Below are 21,140 nucleotides of genomic sequence, written 5' to 3'. Positions count from 1 at the left end.
GGGCTCTTGCCTATTACCCCAGCAGTGCCTCTTGGTGGCCTCCTCTTTTTCAAGTAATTAAATATTGTCCAATAATCTAAAATAAATATCCAGCAACAAATATATTTTGTATAAATAAAACAAAATAGTCAAAAACAACCATCACAAAGCAAAAAAAGCCAGGAATTTAGAGAGTAAGCTGCTGGGTTGATGCAGAAAAAGGCTAAATTTGTGAAAACTTGTCCTGGAATTTATATTAAAAAAGTCAGTCCAGCCAAATTAAAAGTTGAAAAAGCACAAAATTCTAGTGAAATTAAAAATTAAAAAAGCACAAAATTCTATTCATCCACAACTGATTTTTCTTCAAACTAAATAACGTAACCCCACTAAGCGGTCCGACAGGAAAGAATAGTGGTGCGGATTTTCTATGGCTTGTTCATTCAGGGTTTCTTTGCACAGTCTGGATTTCTTAACATTCACATCGTATTACGATAGCATAGCATCATTAGACAAGAGCTCTGAAATCTACGGGCCTCGAAGTCAAGTAGTCAATCACTGAACCAGAGAGATGGATTTCCTATCTGTACTGCCTGACTACACAATCAGAGGGAACTGGAGAGCATCAGGATCGCGGGAGAGGACATCCACCTCGGGAAAGATTATAAATTTCCCTCCAACATGGAGACAACCTATAGATACAAACAAGGTAGTCTCGAATGCCTTGTTTTCTTGCTGAAAAATTGCCCATCTCAAGCACACTGAGTACATGCAACAAGCCCGAGCGCATAAGTTCCACCTGCCAGAGTAACTACCAGAGCAGTTGAAACAGACACGCTTGACTCACCAGCGCAATCGTCATGCAATTCAAAATATTTAATGGTACAGATTATGACACAGAGGCAGGTAGGATAGTTGATTTCAAAGGGAACGCCTTACGACGTAATTAAAAACATAGGTCAAAATCAATATTTCTATTTTAACAGGTTTTTCTTTGTCTATGAAGAAGACACTTCCAAGTTGCTATTAAAACGATAGCTTAAATTGAACGGTTAAAGAGAAGTTCCAAGTTGCTATTAAAACGATAACTTAAATTGAACTGTTAAAGAGAAGTGCAGATAAATGATAGTAAAGATAATGCTCTGCATTATCAGGTAATGGTAAATAAATAAACTCTAAAGATGAAAGTTGTTGGAAGTGGAACCACAAGGGTGGGGACCGTCTCAAGCAATATACTTGACAACAGTGCGATTGAAAAACCAATCACCAACAGCTTCTGCAATGGCCTGTCACAAAACAAAAACATATACACATGTATATCAACTTGAACCTTCAAGAGAAAAATCTTTGGAACATTATTTGGAAAATGGCAGATAACGGGGCACCTTTGAATTTAATTTGGAGAACTTGAATGTGTGCCACAGATCCTGTACGTTTGTTTGACAGTGTGCATAGCAGGAATCGATAAACAACCCTTTGTTGCATGAGCCAGACTCAGGTGTTAATGCACATATCATATCGTTTCTCAATCCTGTTATAGGTTAGTTATGTTGTGATTAGTTATTATTGTTATGAAAATTTATTTTTATGTTTATTATAGATTTTGGGAATATTTTGGAATGAAGGTAAATTAAATAATTGTTTGAACTTTCTAGATTATCAAACTCTAAAATATTTTCTAAATCTACTATTAATATACATTCAACACTTATAATATTATCCTAAAAATATATAATAAAAAATCAAATATTCATTCAAGGAGTAACCTTCCAAAAAAAATACATATTCATTCAAAGAATAACCTTCCATTATTTTCAATTGCCATGGAGCGCAGGTAGTGATATTCATCTTGCAATTCTCCCAACTATCGCTGGGATCTGCTGAAACAGGCACCCAAATATTTGCAACCTGTAGAAAACAAATTGCCAGCCATAGAAGATATGATATCGCATCCCATTGTTATATGGTGCAGAATAAAATAAAATAGTGAGAAATTCTCCAGAGATTTTATTTACCTGTGTTGTATCATATGCAGAGTTTACAACAAAAAGTGGCGTTTTGATCAACTCTAATATATACTAGGGAAAGAAACACTGCCAGTATATATCGTCAACGTTAGGAACAACTCTTATAAGTAATTTCGAATGAAAATAACTGCCTGAACGTCATACTACCAAACTTGCAGGATCCATTTTTGATATGCAAGCAGCTGGCAAGTGTTTTAAAGACCCCTGAAATACAATATCATATTCCATAAAACCATGAGAATGCAAAATAAAAAAACCATGACGATGCAAAATAGATATCATGGAAAACAAAAGCCCAAGAATTAAAAAATAGATATGAAGAAAAAAAGCCAAAATTTTAATTAGCTTAGGATATGTAAATAAAAAAGAGCCGAGATATATACATGAAATGTGACTACTTCATTGTAGAAAATCCTAAATCCGCTGAGCAGCCAGTGAGTAGGGCCTGCAGTATAAAATTCTATTTCATTTTTCCACCTTATCAATACAATCTGTGGAAGAAGATCACGAAAATCATTGCAATGAATAAATGTAGCCAGGCCACCCGCTGAGCAGCCAGTGAGTAGGGCGTACCTGTTCAGCTTTATCCATTCCCTGTGTCAAAAGATCTTCTATTACAACTTGCCATATTCTTTGCCCTCTCAACTGAAGTTTGCTGCCCTGAAATGCTGGTCATTAGATACAAAAGTTTCAATTGATATGGGATTACAAGAATTGAAATACATGATACATACCGGTTCTACCTCCTCCACATCTCCAGTAAATGAAGACCCATCACAGTATCTAACCATAACGCGGTTCCATCCATAGAAATCTGTTCAACAGTTTTCTCTATGAGTCCTTTGAAAAGACAATGTAACGTCACATGGCTTCAGAGTCTAGACTTGAAATACCCGGATTTTTGATTGAACATCATTTAAAATGCCTGTAAATGCTATTGATTTCCCCATGTATAGAGAAGAACCTAATGCAGAGCGAGCTCGCTCCGAGCAGGACGCTTTGTCGCTACACCATCCTCCACCCTGGAGACAGCCTACAGATACAAACAAGGTAGTCTCGAATGCCTTGTTTTCTTGCTGAAAAATTGCCCATCTCAAGCACACTGAGTACATGCAACAAGCCCGAGCGCATAAGTTCCACCTGTCAAAGCAGTTGAAACGGACACGCTTGACTCACCAGCGCAACTGTCATGCAATTCAAATGGACGGAATATCTTAACTCAATCGTCTAACAAAATATCTAATGGTACAGATTATGACACAGAGGCAGGTAGGATAGGTGATTTCAAAGGGAACGCCTTACGGCGTAATTAATTTCTTCTTTGTAGAATAAAGTTATATTTACACCTCCATTCTTTGGAATAGACATTGATATGCAGTAGCCTAGTGGCACAGAACTAATTAATTGATCAAATGTTGTGCTCAAAGCTAATATGAAATTGAGGAAAACGAAATTGTTATATGCAATGAAGAACGTGTCGAAGACAAAGCATGTGCGAGCGAATGAAAGTGAAGAAATGACATGTATTGCCAATACACTTATTTTTCATTTTCACAGTCTAGCATAAGAAAAAAGGATAACCGAAATGTCGAGACTACATAATGACGAGCCAATACGTTAATAGGAAAGGGAACATAATGACATATTTATGATACATCCCTAGAGAGATCGTTATCTATATTTTTAATCATCTCGATGCCTTTGATGCAATATTGATGGCGAAAATCAGTCTTCTTTGGTTAAAATTTAGGCAACGGCCAGAGTGAAACTAAGAAATCTAATAGAAACAGTGTTTGAACATGAAGGAATTACCATAATTTATATAGTTATGACAATTTAATTGTAAGAAAGAAGCCAACATTATTCTTGAATCACATGCTGATAGCAAAACAAACAACATGCGAATGACCATTTCATCTCATTGGGTATCAGAATGATATGAACAAAAAATCATTGTGCTAGTATGCATTGGTATCAATTTCAGAGGTGGAACGTGTATGCTATTCTTTTCAAACTGAATTTAAAAATATTTCATCTGCTTTCCACACATAAGTGTATCGATTTGGATATAAAGGACTAATGATAAATCCAATGTAATGATCTTCTATCGAAAATGGAAAATGTTGCGAATCTTCCAGAGTTATAAAACACTGGCTAATAGAATGAACCCAACAAAAGAACCGATAGATCAACATAATGGAACAATCTGCAATTGTGAAAAGAAATGTAGTGCAACAATTACACCAAGAATAGATAAAGCCATGCTATTAATATAGACAAATATTCAAGGAATGGTGGTGACAAAAATCGTATAGTGAAGAGCCTATATTTTTTACTGGTGTGTTATGATCCAATTGCACCAAGTGGATCCAAAGAGAATCCCTGTGATTATCGAGAGGTCCTATTTTATCATAATGTTTTATGCCGAAAATATTGGAAAATGATGCACTGCAAACACACCATAAATGTTGTTCGACAATAAAATGAAAACTTTGAGGTGTTCTTTGAGTTATTCATAGCATGTTGTTGGGCATGGAATGGTTGTATCTTAATAGAACTAAAGTGGATTGTTATGACAAATCCATTGAGTTCCTGGATGACAATGGAGAACAAAGAGTCTTATAGCATTAGAAGAAGTTGACATAAGTAATAATGGTTATAGCTATGAAGGTGAAGTGTAGTCACAAGAAAGGGTGTGTGTTATTTGCAGTGCATATTTCTAGTGACAAAGGTAATGAAGTTGAGGATGTGGATGTCTTGAGAAGATACCTAGTTCTACAACAGTTTGAGGATGTGTTTCCAACAGAGATTTCAGAATTTCCGCCTCACAGGGAAGTAGATTTTTCTATCGAGTTGGTACCAGCAGTAGCACTAGCATCGAAGGCACCTTACAGGATGAGCACATTGGAGTCAGGGGAGTTGAAGTTGAAATTGAAGTAAATTCTTGAAAAGGGATACATTAGGCTAATTGTTTGCCTTGGGGTGCACCAATGTTGTTTGTGAAGAAAAAGGACAGTACTCTCAGATTATGCATTGATTACAAGCATTTGAGCAAGGTGTTCATCAAGAATAGGTATCCATTGTCGAGGATTGATGAATTGTTTGATCAGCTAAAGGAAGTATTAGTGTTATCGAAGATTGATCTGAGATTAGGATATGATCACATACGCATTAAGGAAGAGGACATCTACAAGACTACTTTCTAGACCAGGTATGGGAATTATGAGTTTTTTGTAGTTCCATTTGGTTTGACTAATTCTCTAGCTATCTTTATGTGCTTGATGAATAGTGTGTTATGTCCTTATCTAGACAAGTTTGTTATTGTGTTCATTGATGATTTATTGGTATATTATAAAAATGAGGAAGAACATGTTGAGCATTTAGCAACAATATTGAGATTGTTGAGAGAGCATCGGTTGCATGCTAAGCTAAGTAAATGTAGTTTCTTTTAGATAGAAGTGAATTACTTGGGACACATGGTCTCTAAGGAAGGCATAGAAGAAGATAAGGGCTATCATGGAATGGGCAGCTCCTAGGAATGTGGATGAGGTAAGATCATTCATGGGGTTAGCAGGTTACTACAGGAAGTTCATCAGGAAGTTCTCTCGCATTGCTTATCATATTACATCATTGAAAAGGAAAGGTAATAAATTTGAATGGACAAAGGAATGTGAAATAAGTTTTGAACAGTTAAATTAATTGTTGACAAATGCTCCAGTGTTAAAGATTGCAGATCTGGAAATGTTTTTTGTGGTATCTACAAATGCTTGCAAAAGAAGACTTGGAGGAGTCCTTATGAAGGAAGGGCATGTAGTATGCTATGAATCAAGGGAATTGAATGAGCATGAGAAGAATTATCCACCACATGATCTTGCATTCGTAGTGATCATCCATGCTTTGAAGATGTGGAGGCACTATCTTCTTGGTCGACGATTCATCTTGATGAGTGATTACAGTGGATTGAGGTATTTATTTGACCATTCGAATTTGAATGCCAGGAAAGCTAGATGTTTTGCCATGAGCAATGAGTTTAACCTTGAGATCAGGTACATTAAAGGTAAATAGAACAGGGTTGCAGATGCTCTTAGCAGGCAGATACAAGTAAATCACATAGAAGTTATGAGTTCTTATGGGACATATTTACAAGATCAGATCTTGCGGTCAGGTTATTAGGATGATAAGTATAGGGAGCTTATGTACGGGTTACAACAAGGTATAGATATACAGGATGTAGACTATCATCTCATAGTAGATGGCTTGGTCATATTTAGGGACAGGATATATGTGCCAGACAAAAGTGAGCTCAAGAAGCTTATCTTGAGGGAATTTCATGTTGAGCCATATTTAGGTAACCCAGGATATCAAAAGACATTGATAGCGATGAATAAGTTCTACTATTGGCTGAAATTGAAGAAAGAGGTGGCAAAGTTTGTGGCTATATGCTTGGATTTTCAACAGGTAAAATTAGAGTTTAAGCATCCAAGTGGATCACTTCTGCCTATTCTACTTCCAAAGTGGAAGTGGGAGGTCGTTTCCATGGAATTCATTATAGGTTTTCTAAGGAAATCTAGATAGCATGATTCTATCATGTTTGTTGTGGACATGTTGAATAAGATAGTGCACTTCCTTCCAGTGATGTCTACATATTAAGATAATAATGTAGCATAGGTATTCATCAAAGATATAATGAGGTTGTACGATGTACCAAAGAAGATTGTATTAGATAGGGATTCCAAGTTCACTTCTAGGTTCTCAAAAGAGTTGTTTGTAGGTTTGGGTACATAGTTGGCTTTTAGCATAGGTTATCATCCACAGACATATGGAAATATAGAGAGGGTCAATAGGATATTGGAGGACAAGTTGATGATGTATGTCATGCATTAGCAATGAAAGTGGGAAGAGTATCTTCCACTGGTTGATTTCGGTTACAAAAATGGGTATCAAGAATCTTTGAAGACGAGGCCATTTGAGGCATTGTATGGACGGAGTTGTAATACTCCCATCCGTTAGAGTGATCCAGTGAATAGGGTGTTGATTGGAGTAGCCATGTTGGCAGAAATGGATTAGGAAATGTAGGCAATCAAGAAGAATCTAAAGGCAACACAAGATATACAAAAGCGTTATGCATATCAAAACTGGTTGTTTAAGGAGTTTCATGTTGGGGAACAAGTGTACTTACGTCTCAAGCACAAGAAGAGATCCTTGAGGATTGTATCATGTGCCAAGTTGGCACCTCGGTTTTATGGACCTTTCAAGATTCTTGAGATTATTGGACTAGCAACCTATCGACTTACACTGCCTATGAAAGTGAAATTCCATGATGTTTTCAATGTGTCATTTCTTAAGAAGTATGTTAAAGATGTTGATCATGTGATTAACTGGTCTATATTGCAGGTGGAGCTAGAAGGAGAATTCTAGCCAAAACCTACGTGCATTTTGCAGAGAAAGATGCTCATGCTTTGGAACTGAGCAATCGAGTAGGTTAAAGTGAAGTGGAAGCACTTTGGGCCCAATAAAGCTACATGGGACATGGAAGATTAGATGTGGGATATGTATCCTTCTCTATTCGCTGGTTGAGCAACAATTTTGGTATATGATTTGGTATGATGTTTTTTTATATGTGGTGAGCACCAGTATTGCAGCAATAATGCTGCAACTCCTGGGTTGCCTACTTTACTCTTATCAACCCAGTAGTTCGTAACAAACTTGGAAGCGAAGGTGCTATATGCACAAGAACTAGTTATTACTGCAAGTTGTCACTTGGTCAGCTGACGCAAGATCACTAGGAGCTCAAGCCAAATTCTATGGATTCCAGAAGAAGCTCTATATGTGATGAAATAAGATATTACTCTACAGAGGCTACTCTAATTACAGAAAGGGAGACTGAAATGTAAAGCAAACCTAGTAAACCCTAACTAACCAACTAATCCTACTTTTGCAAAAAGAACTATGAAAACCATGAAATGAATGCCATTACCTAATCAAGGAAGTAAACAACATCTACTCAAGCTAGTTCTGGAAGTAAATGAGAAAAAAACGTCTTTTTGGATTTCTTTGTATTTTTATGTGAATTTTACATGCATGTATTTTATTGTGTGTGAAGGTGGTAGTGAATAAGTGGGGTTGAAGGGTGAATTTGGGACATGAGAGGATGTAGGATGGTGTTGGGTCCTAGGAGGTCTTAGGTGGAATTCTGGAGGATTTTCCCACATTCAGCCTTCAAAAGAAAGCCTACAGGAAAATCTACAGGAAGACACAGGGGATCTACAGGATGTCTATAGGAGGAGGCTGAGAGCCGTTTTCATGGTTTTGAGGGTATGAGAGTGGGTGGAAAAGGTGAATGAAGGTTGGAATGAAGTGTTAGGGCACATAGGGTCTACCAAGAATCATTAGGAAAGAGAAATATGATAGGATCTACTCAAGGAGAGAAGAAGGAATTCTATGGAAAATGAAGGAAACTAAGGCAGAATTGAGGGGAGACTTGGGCGACCTGTAGGGCATGGATTAGATGGAGAATGGAATGGTTGATAAGCTGGATTGTTGCTAGAAGATATCTGCTGCATAAACAACTGACAGGCAACCAATGAGATTAAACAAGCAAGGAAATAAGTATATCTAAAAAACAGAGTTTTTGCATCAAGTAAACTATGATCTATGAAAGGAAATGTTGATAACCATTGCAGGAAAATAAAGCATGAAAGAAGACTATTGAAAATAAGGAAATGAGCATGATGAAGAAGTTCTGAAGCAAAGCTAAACTAGACTATGAACCAACTAAGAAGTTGCAAACACTAGAAAGCCTATGAATGAGGAAAATCTATGTTTTTGGGGCAGCAAGAGGGTCTTTGCATCAAATCATGGTCCCAAAGGGATGAAGAGAGGCCAAGGCACTGTTGCTAGCCTTTTGAATCTTTTCTCTATCACTACTTAACCTGCTATAGAATGCACAAATGGAAGAAAACTATTGAATCATCAAAAGCAGCCTATTCTTAACCATGCAAGAAATACATCTAACAACAATATGATCTACAATTGAAATAAAACCTACAAATACAAGTAAAGAGGAGCTTGGCTACTTGGATTGGGCCCTAACCCAAGAGCTTCAGCCCTCTGAGGTAACTCAGTGCTAACTCAAAAAGGATTCTATCTTTATTTCCAAAATAATAACAAGATTACATGAACTGTCAAAATAATAAGCTCAAAGTTGAGAAGAGTTTACATAAGAAATACTGCAGCAAAAATCCAACAAAAATCCAACCCTAGTGAAGCCCTAGGCCTCTCTATTTATACAAATGAAGCTACCAACAACTTCCTTAAAATTAGGGAGGCTTGGCTCCCAAAGCTCGAGATAATCATCAGTCATCCTCCACTTGCTCTGCTGCCTTCTAGTGCATGACTTGGCTGCTTGTACTTCGAGCTGAATGAAGGGGAATTTGAAGTGAGGAGTAATAAATGAGGGGGATTCCTTCCTATAAGTCCTCTCCTTTGTCCACTTCAAGTTATTGCTACCATGTTTCCACTGGATCCTTGACTTTGACCTCAAAATTCAATAATAATCTGCATTAAATACATATTAGAACACATGGAATCATAACTAACTCAACTCACTTTATAAGCATAAATATAATCAGAAAATCATACAATAAGCTAAGAAAATTGTCGATTTGACTAGGTTAGGAGGTAAAATGAGCCCATATAATTACCCATTTATGAGGCTCATCATCACCCCCCTACTGAAAGTGTTGCTCATCCTCTGAGAAACTTAGTCCATCTCCTCATCTTTTATGGCCATGGTGGCCTCCCTAGCATCTCATGCTTCTGATGTGGTCTCCTATTCCTTGTCATAGAATCCTTCCTTCCTGTCTACTTCTTCCCACTGCTCCTGCTCTTCTTCTTCTCTTCTACCTTCCAGCATGCCTAGTGTTAGAGCCTAGATTGACCTTAGGCTGAGAAAGGCAGGTCTAGGGTAACATCAAACCACGCTTAACCTAGTAGCTAGCCCTACCAAGTTGGGAGAGGGCTCTCTCCTTGTCAATCTCAAAGAAAATATGGCAAGCAATGCTTGAGATGACTGATATGAATACTAATTTTAGGCTAGGTATATGTTCAGAGGATTTTGATTGATTTTAATGGTTGGTTGCTGGATCAGATGAGGAAGGCAGCTTTGGGTTCGGGAAATCAACTCAGATTTGCAGAGGTTTCTGTGGGGCAAGGTAGGCAAGTGTTTTAGCACTTTGAAATGAATGTGATGGTGAGTCTAAAGACTAGTGAGGAGTTGGAGAGGGCATGCAATTTTCATGAGTTTCCTTCAAACAACAGAAAACATTTAAAACTAAATAAACCCCAAGGCAGAGCACTGAAACACTAATGGATTCCACCCTTTAATCTTGATTCATTTAGTTATGCAGAAAAAGATAGATGATGGCACATATACACATAAGATAAACTAAATAATAGAGGAGAAAACAATGCTAATTCACATTACCACAAGAATCCCACAAAATGCTGCAAAACCCTGGTTCTTTTCCTTGCCAAACTGCAGAAGTGATGTACAAAGTAGCTCAATGCATCCACAAGAGTCCAACCTTGACAAATGACTAAGCAAGTACAAGATATAGGCATCAAACCACCTATGCTAGCCATCAGGGGTTGAATCCATGAGTCAAGGAGCTGTTTCAACAACATCTTAACTAGGAACTACAAAATAGGCAGTGGAACAACTTGCCTCTAAAATTATGGAAACTGATTCATTCGTCCTCCAACCAATTCTAACTGATGTATCTACCCCCTCAAGTCAATTTTCATCATATTTACATAATAGTACATCATATCACATCATATTACATCATTAATTTACCAAATAGAGAAGAGAAATTCAACTGACAGCTAAACTGGGTGTAATTATGAACAAACAGGCAAAATTGGCAAAATTTCTCCTATGCGCAGCGCCACTGATCCTATGCATAACACTTTTTCCAGGCCAATTTTGGAAGGCTTCTTGAAGTCCAAATCAGGTGCAGGATAGTTCGTTGGAAAGCTTGGTGAGTCTACTTTCTGGAACAACTTGAATTTTTATATTTGGAGTCCATTTTCCCCTTCAAAAATGGAATCTCCCAAGAATGCTTCCTGTGTGGCAAAAAAGGGGCAGAGAGGGCACTTTTTGAGTGTTTTTTGCCCTTTTGGAGACCCAGAACTTGTCCAAAAATCTCAGCCATTCCTAAGCATGCATATTTTTTCATGCTGATTCCAAAAATGCAAACCGTTTTTCAAATGGATGCCCCCAACAAAAGCGTAGCACCACCACTGAAAAAACCTATTTTTTTGCATTAAAAATTTAAAAAATGACAAAAATTGCTCCAAATTTCTTGAAATTTGGCATGAGTGATCCTTGTTAAGTGCTTTGATGAGCCAATGATGCTTCAACCATGATTTTGAGCTTATCTTTCTCTTTTTTTCTCCTCAAAGCTCTTTTTAGCTTGGCTTTTAGCCTCTTTGTCCTTGCATTACAAATCTTGTTCCGGGTTAGGTAGTGATAGGCTAAGTGACGAAGCATTTTATTCTCTTTGTTTGCCTTCTCAAGTAACCTCTCCAAGTGCAGGTTTACTTCTCAAAACAAATCTCCTTAGGATTCTCAATTTCCTTTGCCTTTTGTCTTCTAACCTTGCCTCTTCGCTGCCTAGTCACCTGGTCTTTTTCATTGTTTGTGAACACTTGTGGTGAATGATGAGATAGGGTGGATGGATGAAAGAAGAGTATGAAGAGATTTTAGGATGAGTAGGTGAGGGTGAATTGGAGTATGAATGGGATTTAGGGAGTGAAGGGTTTGGGGATTTAGGGAATAAGGGGAGTGAGTAGGGTTTGGGATAGTGTAGGGTTTGGGAAATTGGTATGTGAAAGTGGGATTTAGGGAGAATATATGAGGGAATGATGTTTGGAGAATTTATATAAGGGAATGGGGTTTAGGGAACAACAAATGGATGAGGGAACTTTAAAAGTTATGAGATAGTTTAGTGAAAACTAGGGTTTGACCTCATGAGTAAAAGAGTCACCAAAGATTGATGCAAAACCCTTTTCAACAATATGGATTGATTTAATTACTTGCCAAGAGGTAACTTGAGAGATTTGAAGAAAATTGAGTGATTTTGGAGTGTTTTGGGGCTTGGATACCAGGTGCATAGCGCCTGCCAAGTGCGTAGCGCCAGTGCAAATTAACAAAGGAAAACCTTGCCAGGTGTGTAGTGCCTTCCAGGTGCGTAGTGCCTTTTTGAAAGACACGTTTTAAGGCCTTCCTGATGTCCAAATTGGGCATGTGATAGCTTGTTGGAAATATTATCGAGTCTACTTTCCATAAAATCTTGAATTTTCCAATTTGAAGGTCATTTGCCCTGTCAAAAGTCAAATCTCCCAAGACTGGTCAAAATGTGCAAAATGAGGCTGCCTAAATGCAGAGTGCTATTGCAGTCAACTTTTGAAGGTCTTCCTCAACTCCAAATTGAACTCATGATAGCTCATTGGAAATCTCATTATGTCTAGTTATCATTTCACTCATCAACCAAGTCATTTGGCCAACCAAGCTAGGAGACATCTTGATTTTCCCAAGGTCACTCTAGAAGTGCATCAATCCTCCTGAGGCCAATGATGTTTTCAACATTTCTCCCAAACCATGAAAGCTGTGTAAAAAATGAAAGAGGCTTTTCTTTTTGGTCAATGAGGGAAAAAAACCTCTCTCACATTTTCCAAATGCATCTTTTCTTTCTCAGAAACATCATTTGTGTAAAACCTATCCCGATGTGTGGAACGGGGGATTTGTAGAAATTAAGGGAAATGAAGGGTATAAGGGGATTCTAAATTCTTGAGAAAATTTTGGGAAGTAGGGAGGGATGTTAGGAAGTAGGGGAAGGTGAAATTTCAAATATTGAGGGAGGGGAAGGGTTCCAAAAGGGCAAAAACACAGGCCTAGCCTAGAAAATTGTCAAATTGTAGCAAGAAACCAAATGTGGAGATGGGGACAACAATTTTGAAGAAAAACAGAGAAACAGAGAGACTGTGTTTTTTTTAAGAAATAAGAAGAATTTTTTTATGTATTTCCTCCACCTAAAGGCTTTATTTCACCCTTGAATTTAAACCACTACTTGCATATTTTGATATTTAATGGGGGTATGCATGGAACCTACCTCCTCAGATTGAAAACCATGCTAAAACCCGTGTTTTCCCCCTTCAAAACAACTCATTGGTCCTCCTGTAGAGACTATTGTCCCTCTTATAGAATTCTTGTAGGTGCTCTTGTAGGCAACGCCGATAGTAGGAATATGGGAGAGATCAATGGAGGACGATGGTTACAAGGCTGTGGGGGCATGAGGAGATTGTAGGAGCAAAGTTTTGAGGAGAGAATGAAGCAAAAGGTGGTGAGAGTGCTCTAGGAGGAGTACTTGTTGCCCTTTATGGATATTTCCAGTGATGGAGGGTGAGCTGGCAAAGTGTACATTGACCATATTGGGACTGTTGGTCCCCACCTTCTTTTTCATCATGGCCCTTTCCTCGTAATCATCTCTCATGATTGCATTGGAGTTCACACTTCCTCCACTACCTATCCTTGACATCTTTCTTGAGTTTACTGTGCGCACATGTGGGTGACATCTTCGAATGAGTGGAGTCAACTAGATGGCCAAGTTAACTGGCCACCTTTCCCTCATTCAACCTCAACCATCTCGTTGTTGTTGCATGCCTTCTAATTACACAGATGCAAACAGAGGAGCGAGTTAGTTACTTACCTGAGATCCGAATGCATTTGCTGTGAGGTGCTGTGGCTCTCTCTCTACACATGCCTTCATTTTCCTTTATGCCTACTGTGTTGTTGTGTGTTTTTGTAGGTTCTTATTTTGCTGGAGTTGAGTTGCATGTGACTTTTCATCCTTCAGATGTGCTGTCCCTTGCTTCTGGTGCTGGACTTCTATGGAATCAACTGCTGTGGGTTTGCAGGGCAATGACTTGTTTTGTCCATATCTCCCAAACGGTAGACTGGATTGACCTGAAAATTTCTGGGCATGTTTCCATCATCATTATGCACCTCCCCATAGAAAAATTTTGGTCAATGGATGCACAGATCTCGAGAAAAACCAAAATTGTTAGAAGGTTATGGAGGCCAATTTCTTCGAAACCGTGCACTAGAATTTGCTAAAATTGCTTGGGCATGTTACCATCATCCATATGCATCTCCCCATGAAACAGTTTTTTAAATGGATGCATGGATATTGAGAAAATGCAAAAATGGCTGAAAGTGATGGAGGCCAATTTCTTGGTAACCGTGCACTTGAATTCGCTGAAATTGCTTGAGCATGTTACCATCATCCATATACATCTCCCCCTAAAACAGGTTTTTAAATGGATGCACGGTTTTCAAGTTATGGAGAAAAAAAAATTCTGCTCTATGTATTTTTGTATCCTATAGTAAAACAGAGCAGCCTGTAGGTTTTTAGGACAGCAAGGAAAATGAGTGGTAGAAGCTCGAGAATGATGGGTGGATGGTGCTGCTTCCTCTCTTATTTTTTGGTTTTTTTTCTTTTACTGAAAACTATTTTCTTTTTGTGTTTTTATTGGACAGGAAGAAGTGTGATGCAGGTTTGGAAATGATGGCAAGGAGGTTTGAAGACTGTAGGAGGGTTTATAGGTTCTTCATGAAGCTTCCCTGTCCTTCAAATTGCCTTTTGTATCCATTTTTGGCTCTCTGTAATTCCTACAGGAGCCTCCTGTAGAAAACACAGAGCCTCCTATAGAAAACACAGTTTTTGAAAAAGAAGCACAGTGGGGTGAAAGAAATGCCAAAAATGATGGAGAAAAGTGTGGAGAAGATGAGATGGGCACTGGTATGAATGTCATGGTCCCCTTGGCACCTTCTTCTACTCCCTGTAGTCCTCCTAGAAACCTGTAATGAAACAAAAAATTCTCCTTTTTTTCTCTTTTTTTTTTTTTTTTTGAAAATAACTAGGGCACCTCGGAGAGGTTTTCACCCTAATTGCCTGCCCTGGGCACCTCCAAGGGAGGTTTTCACCCAAGGATATTATTTTTCTCTTTTCTTTTTGTCATCACTGGGCCACCTCAGAAGAGGTTTTCAACCCAATGATGGGATTCAAGCACCTCATGGAGGTTTTCACTTGAGTCCTTATTATTTTTTCTCTTTTTTTTTCATTTTTTTTCTCCTATCCTACCCTACTTGAAAAAAAAAATCACTTTCAAGTATAAGAATATTTCCAATGGAGCCATGTGCACATCACGATGATAGACAAAATGATGTGGAGGCTTGAAATGTATGCTTTGACATGTACCTGGATTTCAGAGACCAAAGGATTTGACTTTGAAAGGATCAAGCATAGTTGAGGAAGAGAGTGATGTTGCAACTTAGTGACTGTCTGGAACTATATTTCAATATAGTTGTGGTGTCCTTGGTCCTTTTGCTGATCTAAATCATTTTTCATGTCTTCTTCTACCATGACATTCACATCTTCCTCTTTTTGTTGATTTTTCTCTTGAATACATGGAGGATTTGATGGTAACCATGAAGGAGCTCTCTCGATCTCTGATTTTGATGTCGTCTCTTCATCAAGTGCAACCCATGGTTCTTTGATCTTCTCTTTTGAATCTTCTTCTTCTGGATGTGGTCCTTCAATGATATCAATATAATCTCTTTTTTTTTTCAATACTCTTCCTGAGCTATGGTGAATACCATTGAGCTCAAGAGGAGTTGTTTGGAAGTGTTGTACCTCAACATTGTAAATGGGTTGAGCTACTTCAATGTGTGGGTTTGGAAATGATGGTACAGGTAGTCGAGTGGGGGTATATATTTGAGATGGATGTGGATGGGGTTGTGGTTGGGCAGGTGGTGGAGGTAGAAGAGTGGGAAGAGGGATGTATTGGGGCCTCCACCCCTGATGAGATGCATTCCACTGAGGTTGCGACTGACCATAGGGTTGAAATGAATGGGTGGCTAGTTGGGCATGATATGGAGATGTGAAGGACCAAGGAGGAAGTGTGGACCAGGAAGGATGAGCAAGGGGTCCCCAAGAAGGTATGGATGTGACTTGGTTGGGGTTGTAGTATGCCTAAGATGTCTCTTGCATCCCCTGCGATATGGTCTAGGACCATGCGGCCTCCTTTGGTTTATGTAATAGATCTGTTCAGTGGCTCCTTCGGCCCCTTGGTATACAGATTTATGTCTGGGCAAGGAAGGGAACTTATCTGTAGAATGCTTTTCTTCATAGATTGAACAAACCTCTATAGAGTTCAATGGGCATTCATTCCTAGGATGCCTCTTGGTGCATCTAGGGAAAAAAATGGCCAAAGCCATGGCTGCCTCCTCTTATTTTCTTTTGATATGTAAGGTATCCATTTGCATAGCAAGAATCTCCAACATCTCGCTCTTGAAGTCTTCCAGCATTGTTTCCAATTTCACCTTTAATGGATGAATTGGAAGAAGAGGTACTACCCCCATCATTTTGTTTTCAGCCATTGGCTCTAGAGGAACTTTTTCTTCTTCTTCTTCCCCTATAGGTTCTTCAAATATGTCTTGTTGTTCACCTAAGGTTCTTCTTGATCGCAGCCACCAAAGAAGAGAGATGGTTGGCTGTGTGAAGTAGTGGGGGTGTTCGGAAATTTTTTTCCTGAATTATCTCTATTTCTATGAGACATGGAAGGAAATATTTTTGGTTGGATTTTGTTTCTTTTTCCCCACATTGATAGTACCTGCAAAGCTGAAATTATTGAACAAAAAAATTTGCAACTAACTGAAATGAACTTGCTGCAATGAAATTTGTAGAATTGAAGAGGAAAGCAAGGAAATGCAGAACTGAAGGAAAGGAAGTGACTAATCTACTTTTGCTGAAATGGAAATTGCAGAACTGAAAGAAAGGAAATGACTATTCTACTTTTGCTGAAATAAACTATTAGCAGAATGTTGCAAGAAGAAAATAGAAGAAAGCAGTAATCACAGAATACTCTGACACTTCCCCGGCAATAGCACCAAAAAGATGGTGATCACCAGTATTGCAGCAATAATGCTGCAACTCCTTGGCTGCCTACTTTACTCTTATCAACCCGGTAGTTTGTAACAAACTTGGAAGCGACGGTGCTATATGCACAAGTACTATTTCTTACTATAGGTTGTCACTTGGTCAACTGGTGCAAGATCACTAGGAGCTCAAGCCAACTCCTATGGATTCTAGAAGAAGCTCTATATGTGATGAAAGAAGAGATTACTCTACAAAGGCTACTCTAATTGCAGAAAGGGAGACTGAAATGTAAAGAAAACCTAGTAAACCCTAACTAAACAACTAATCCTACTTTTGCAGAAAGCACTATGAAAACCATGAAATGAATGCCATTACCTACTCAAGGAAGTAAATAACATCTACCCAAGCTATTTCTGGAAGTAAATGAGAAAAAAACATCTTTTTGGATTTCTATGTATTTTTATGTGAATTTTACATGCAAGTATTTTATTGTGTGTGAAGGTGGCAGCGAATAAGTGGGGTTGAAGGGAAACTTTGGGACATGAGAGGATGTAGGATGGTGTGGATGGGTCCTAGGAGGTCTCAGGTGGCCTTCTGGAGGCTTTTCCTACATTTGGCCTTCAAAAGAAAGTCTATAGGAAAATCTACAGGGGACACAGGGTATCTACAGGAGGTCTACAGGAGGAGGCCGAGAGCCGTTTTTATGGTTTTGAGGGTATGAGAGTGGGTGGAAAAGGTGAATGAAGGTTGGAATGAAGTGTTATGGCACCTAGGGTCTACCAAGAATCATTAGGAGAGAGAAATATGATAGGATCTACTCAAGGAGAGAAGAAGGAATTCTATGGAAAATGCAGGAAACTAAGGCAGAATTGAGGGGAGACTTGGGCGACCTGTAGGGCATGGATCAGATGGAGAATGGAATGGCTGATAGGCTGGCCTACTACTAGAAGATATCTGTTGCATAAACAACTGACAGGTAACCAATGAGATTAAACAAGCAAAGAAATAAGTATATCTAAAAAACAGAGTTTTTGCATAAAGTAAACTATGACCTATGAAAGGAAATGTTGATAACCATTGCAGGAAAATAAAGCATGAAAGAATACTATTGAAAATAAGGAAATAAGCATGATGAAGAAGTTCTGAAGCAAAGCTAAACTAGACTATGAACCAACTAAGAAGCTGCAAACACTAGAAATCCTATGAATGAGGAAAATCTGTGTTTTTTGGGCAGCACGAGGGTCTTTGCCTCAAATCACGGTCCCAAAGGGAGGAAGAGAGGCCAAGGCACTGTTGCTAGCTTTTTGAATCTTTTCTCTATCACTGCTTAACCTGCTATAGAATGCACAAATGGAAGCAAACTATTGAATCATCAAAAGCAGCCTATTATTAACCATGCAAGAAATACATCTAACAACAATTTGATCTACAATTGAAATAAAACCTACAAATACAAGTAAAAAGGAGCTTGGCTACTTAGATAGGTCCCTAACCCAAAAGCTTTAGCCCTCTGAGGTAACTCAGTGCTAACTCAAAAAGGATTCCATGTTTATTTCCAAAATAATAACAAGATTACATGAACTGTCAAAATAATAAGCTCGAAGTTGAGAAGAGTTTACATAAGCAATACTACAACAAAAATCCAATGAAAATCTGACCCTAGTGAGGCCCTAGGCCTCTCTACTGATACAAATGAAGCTACCAACAACTTCTTTAAAATCAGGGAGTCTTGGCTCCCAAAACTCGAGATAATCATTAGTCATCCTCCACTTGATCGGCTGCCTTCTAGTGCATGACTTGGCTGCTTGTACTCTGAGCTAAATGAAGGGGAATTCGAAGTGAGGAGTAATAAATGAGGGGGATTCCCTCCTATAAGTCCTCTCCTTTGTCCACTTCGAGTTATTCCTGCCATTTGTCCACTGGATCCTTGACTTTGACCTCAAAATTCAATAATAATCTACATTAAACACATATTAGACCACATGGCATCATAACTAACTCAACTCACTCTATAAGCATAAGTATAATCAAAAAATCATACAATAAGCTAAGAGAATGGTCGATTTGACCAGGTTAGTAGGTAAAATGAGCCCATATAATTACCCTTTTATAAGGCTCATCAATATGTATATGGATGTAAATACCGCCATGAGCTGTGTTATAAAGCTCCAATAAGCGGTATGGGTGTCATGTCATTATGATTTCCATGTTGGTTTGCTTTTTAGCATGATTATCATTGTAAATACTACAATGAGCTAAGTTATAAATCTCCATGGGTAGTATGTTTTTCTTTTTAGTAGTCTTGCTGGTTGTAGGTGTCAATGAACACTAAGGATGGTGTTCCCTCAAGGAGTGGGGGTGGGGGTTTTGTAACAACCTTGGTGAAAATTCCATGTACGAAAGTTAATAAAGGAAAAATAATCACCATGGTCATGGGAGACATATTCTAGGTTGAATGTTGGGAAACAAAAATAGTGATGGGGATCACTTGTGATTAATTAATGGCTATGGAATCAACAACGACAATGGCAAAGACTTCGGAAAGTCATGAGACATTAATTAGAATTTTGTTTATGTAAATAATGGAAATTAGGAGAAAAGGAAGGTGAAAGGTTATAGGTTTCATGTGAGGAGGAAAATGAAGGAAAATAAGGGAAAATTGAAGAAATAGAGATCTCATAAATAAAAAGGCTTATGAGGATCAGTTGACAGACTTTTGTCAGTTCATTTTTGGAGCTCTCTTTCTATTCTCTCTCTCATACTCTTGGACACTTAGAGTTTTATTGGAGAACTCTTGGAGGAGTGTGGCATACTTGGATTTTTGGAGCAAGAAGGCAAAGAAAGAGCAAGAAAGTGCAAGAGGACATGGCATCAATTACTACAATATGTTTTTCTTGAAGGTACCGAGTTGCATGTATGATTTCCTTGCTAGTTTTGGCATGCATGGAATATTCATGTGGTTTCTTGGTTATGATCTGTCAATGGCATGGAGGAATGTTTGGATTGTTGGAGGATTTCTTAGCCTTTCCATTTCTTGGATAACTATGGTGTTGTGGGTTTTTTTCCTTTTGTTTTCTAGTTGGTTGTCATGTTCCTTTGGTTGTGGGCTGAGTTACAACTTGGGTTGGACAAAATCTTTGCAAGCTCTATAACAACTTAGGTTGAGTTACTAGTCTTGGAAGCCTTGCCTGGAAAAACACTCTGGAATCCCTTAGTGGGTTAAGTTACTAGTCTTGGAATCCCTGATTTTAAAAGCACTCAAGAAGCCCGATAACAGCTGTGGGTTGAGTTACTGGTCTTGGAAGCCCTAGTTTCAACTAAAATTTTGGAGCCATGGAAATCTTAGGTAGAGACCAATCTAGTGATGGTTAGTGATGTCTGACTGTGAGGTTGAATCGCTAGTTGAGGGTGTAGGTGGTTTGGACTTTGGAAACCCTAGTTTGGTTTTGTTGGATGTGTTCCATGAGATCCCACATTCATGCTTGAAATATGGCACGGGGGTGACTAGCTGAAAGAGAGATCTAGTTATGCCTAGTCTATGGTCGGGTGGTTCGTGGACGTCCTAGACCTAGTTTCATTTTTCATATGTTAATAAGAGCTTATTTCCTCTTGTATTTGATGGGTAAATATAATCGTTTATATGTGTTTTTTATGGTTGTTATATACTTGCTATTTATGCCGGTTGTATGCTGGTTATGAGCATCTTTTATCACAGTGATGATGTATGGATCTATCATGTTTTGATTTGTGAATGAATTAACAATGAATACATGACCTAATAGATGATAATGTAGTTAATGTGATAAGGCATCAATGTTTCTTAGAGATTCTTAGATAAATATGAGACCGCTATGCTTAGACTTGTTCTTATGACCTGTAGAATGCAAATTTGTGACATGTTTGACAAAATACGTGTCATGGATAGTAGGGGTCCAGTCAATTCCTTGTTCAAGTATTTTCATTTATATCATTGTTTCGATGTTTCTTTTCATTTCTGGAAGTTCCATGAAGTTCTTTTTAGTGCCCTGAGACCTATCCCTGAAAAAGTGGAACACAATTTGGGGTAGATGGCTTTGAACTAGTTGAAAAAGACCCCAGTCGCTTGCATGCCCTTGCTGTGAGAGTGAATGGAGGG

At 38.4% G+C, this 21,140-nt stretch overlaps 1 protein-coding gene across 1 annotated transcript in view; it reads right to left on the bottom strand.

Annotated features, from left to right (window-relative positions):
* Window positions 1–1,199: 1,199 nt before the first annotated feature.
* Window positions 1,200–21,140, bottom strand: part of LOC149169335 (pectin acetylesterase 8-like) — a 114,770-nt gene continuing 94,829 nt past the window's right edge. Inside the window, exons 2-8 of the mRNA XM_089425158.1 lie at window positions 2,738–2,817; window positions 2,577–2,663; window positions 2,387–2,494; window positions 2,151–2,207; window positions 1,992–2,054; window positions 1,759–1,884; window positions 1,200–1,262 (exon numbers count right to left, since the gene is read on the bottom strand). Of these exons, the coding sequence (XP_089281284.1) occupies window positions 1,200–1,262; window positions 1,759–1,884; window positions 1,992–2,054; window positions 2,151–2,207; window positions 2,387–2,494; window positions 2,577–2,663; window positions 2,738–2,817 (584 nt within the window). The remainder of the gene's footprint in view (window positions 1,263–1,758; window positions 1,885–1,991; window positions 2,055–2,150; window positions 2,208–2,386; window positions 2,495–2,576; window positions 2,664–2,737; window positions 2,818–21,140) is intronic.

Source organism: Pinus tabuliformis, chromosome 4_2, assembly GCF_031772625.1.
Source record: "Pinus tabuliformis cultivar Carrire ecotype Pingquan chromosome 4_2, CPIR1, whole genome shotgun sequence".
Taxonomy (NCBI): Eukaryota; Viridiplantae; Streptophyta; class Pinopsida; order Pinales; family Pinaceae; genus Pinus; species Pinus tabuliformis.
The sequence above is the reverse complement of the archived record's forward strand: the minus strand, read 5'-3'. Positions and strand labels throughout refer to the sequence as shown.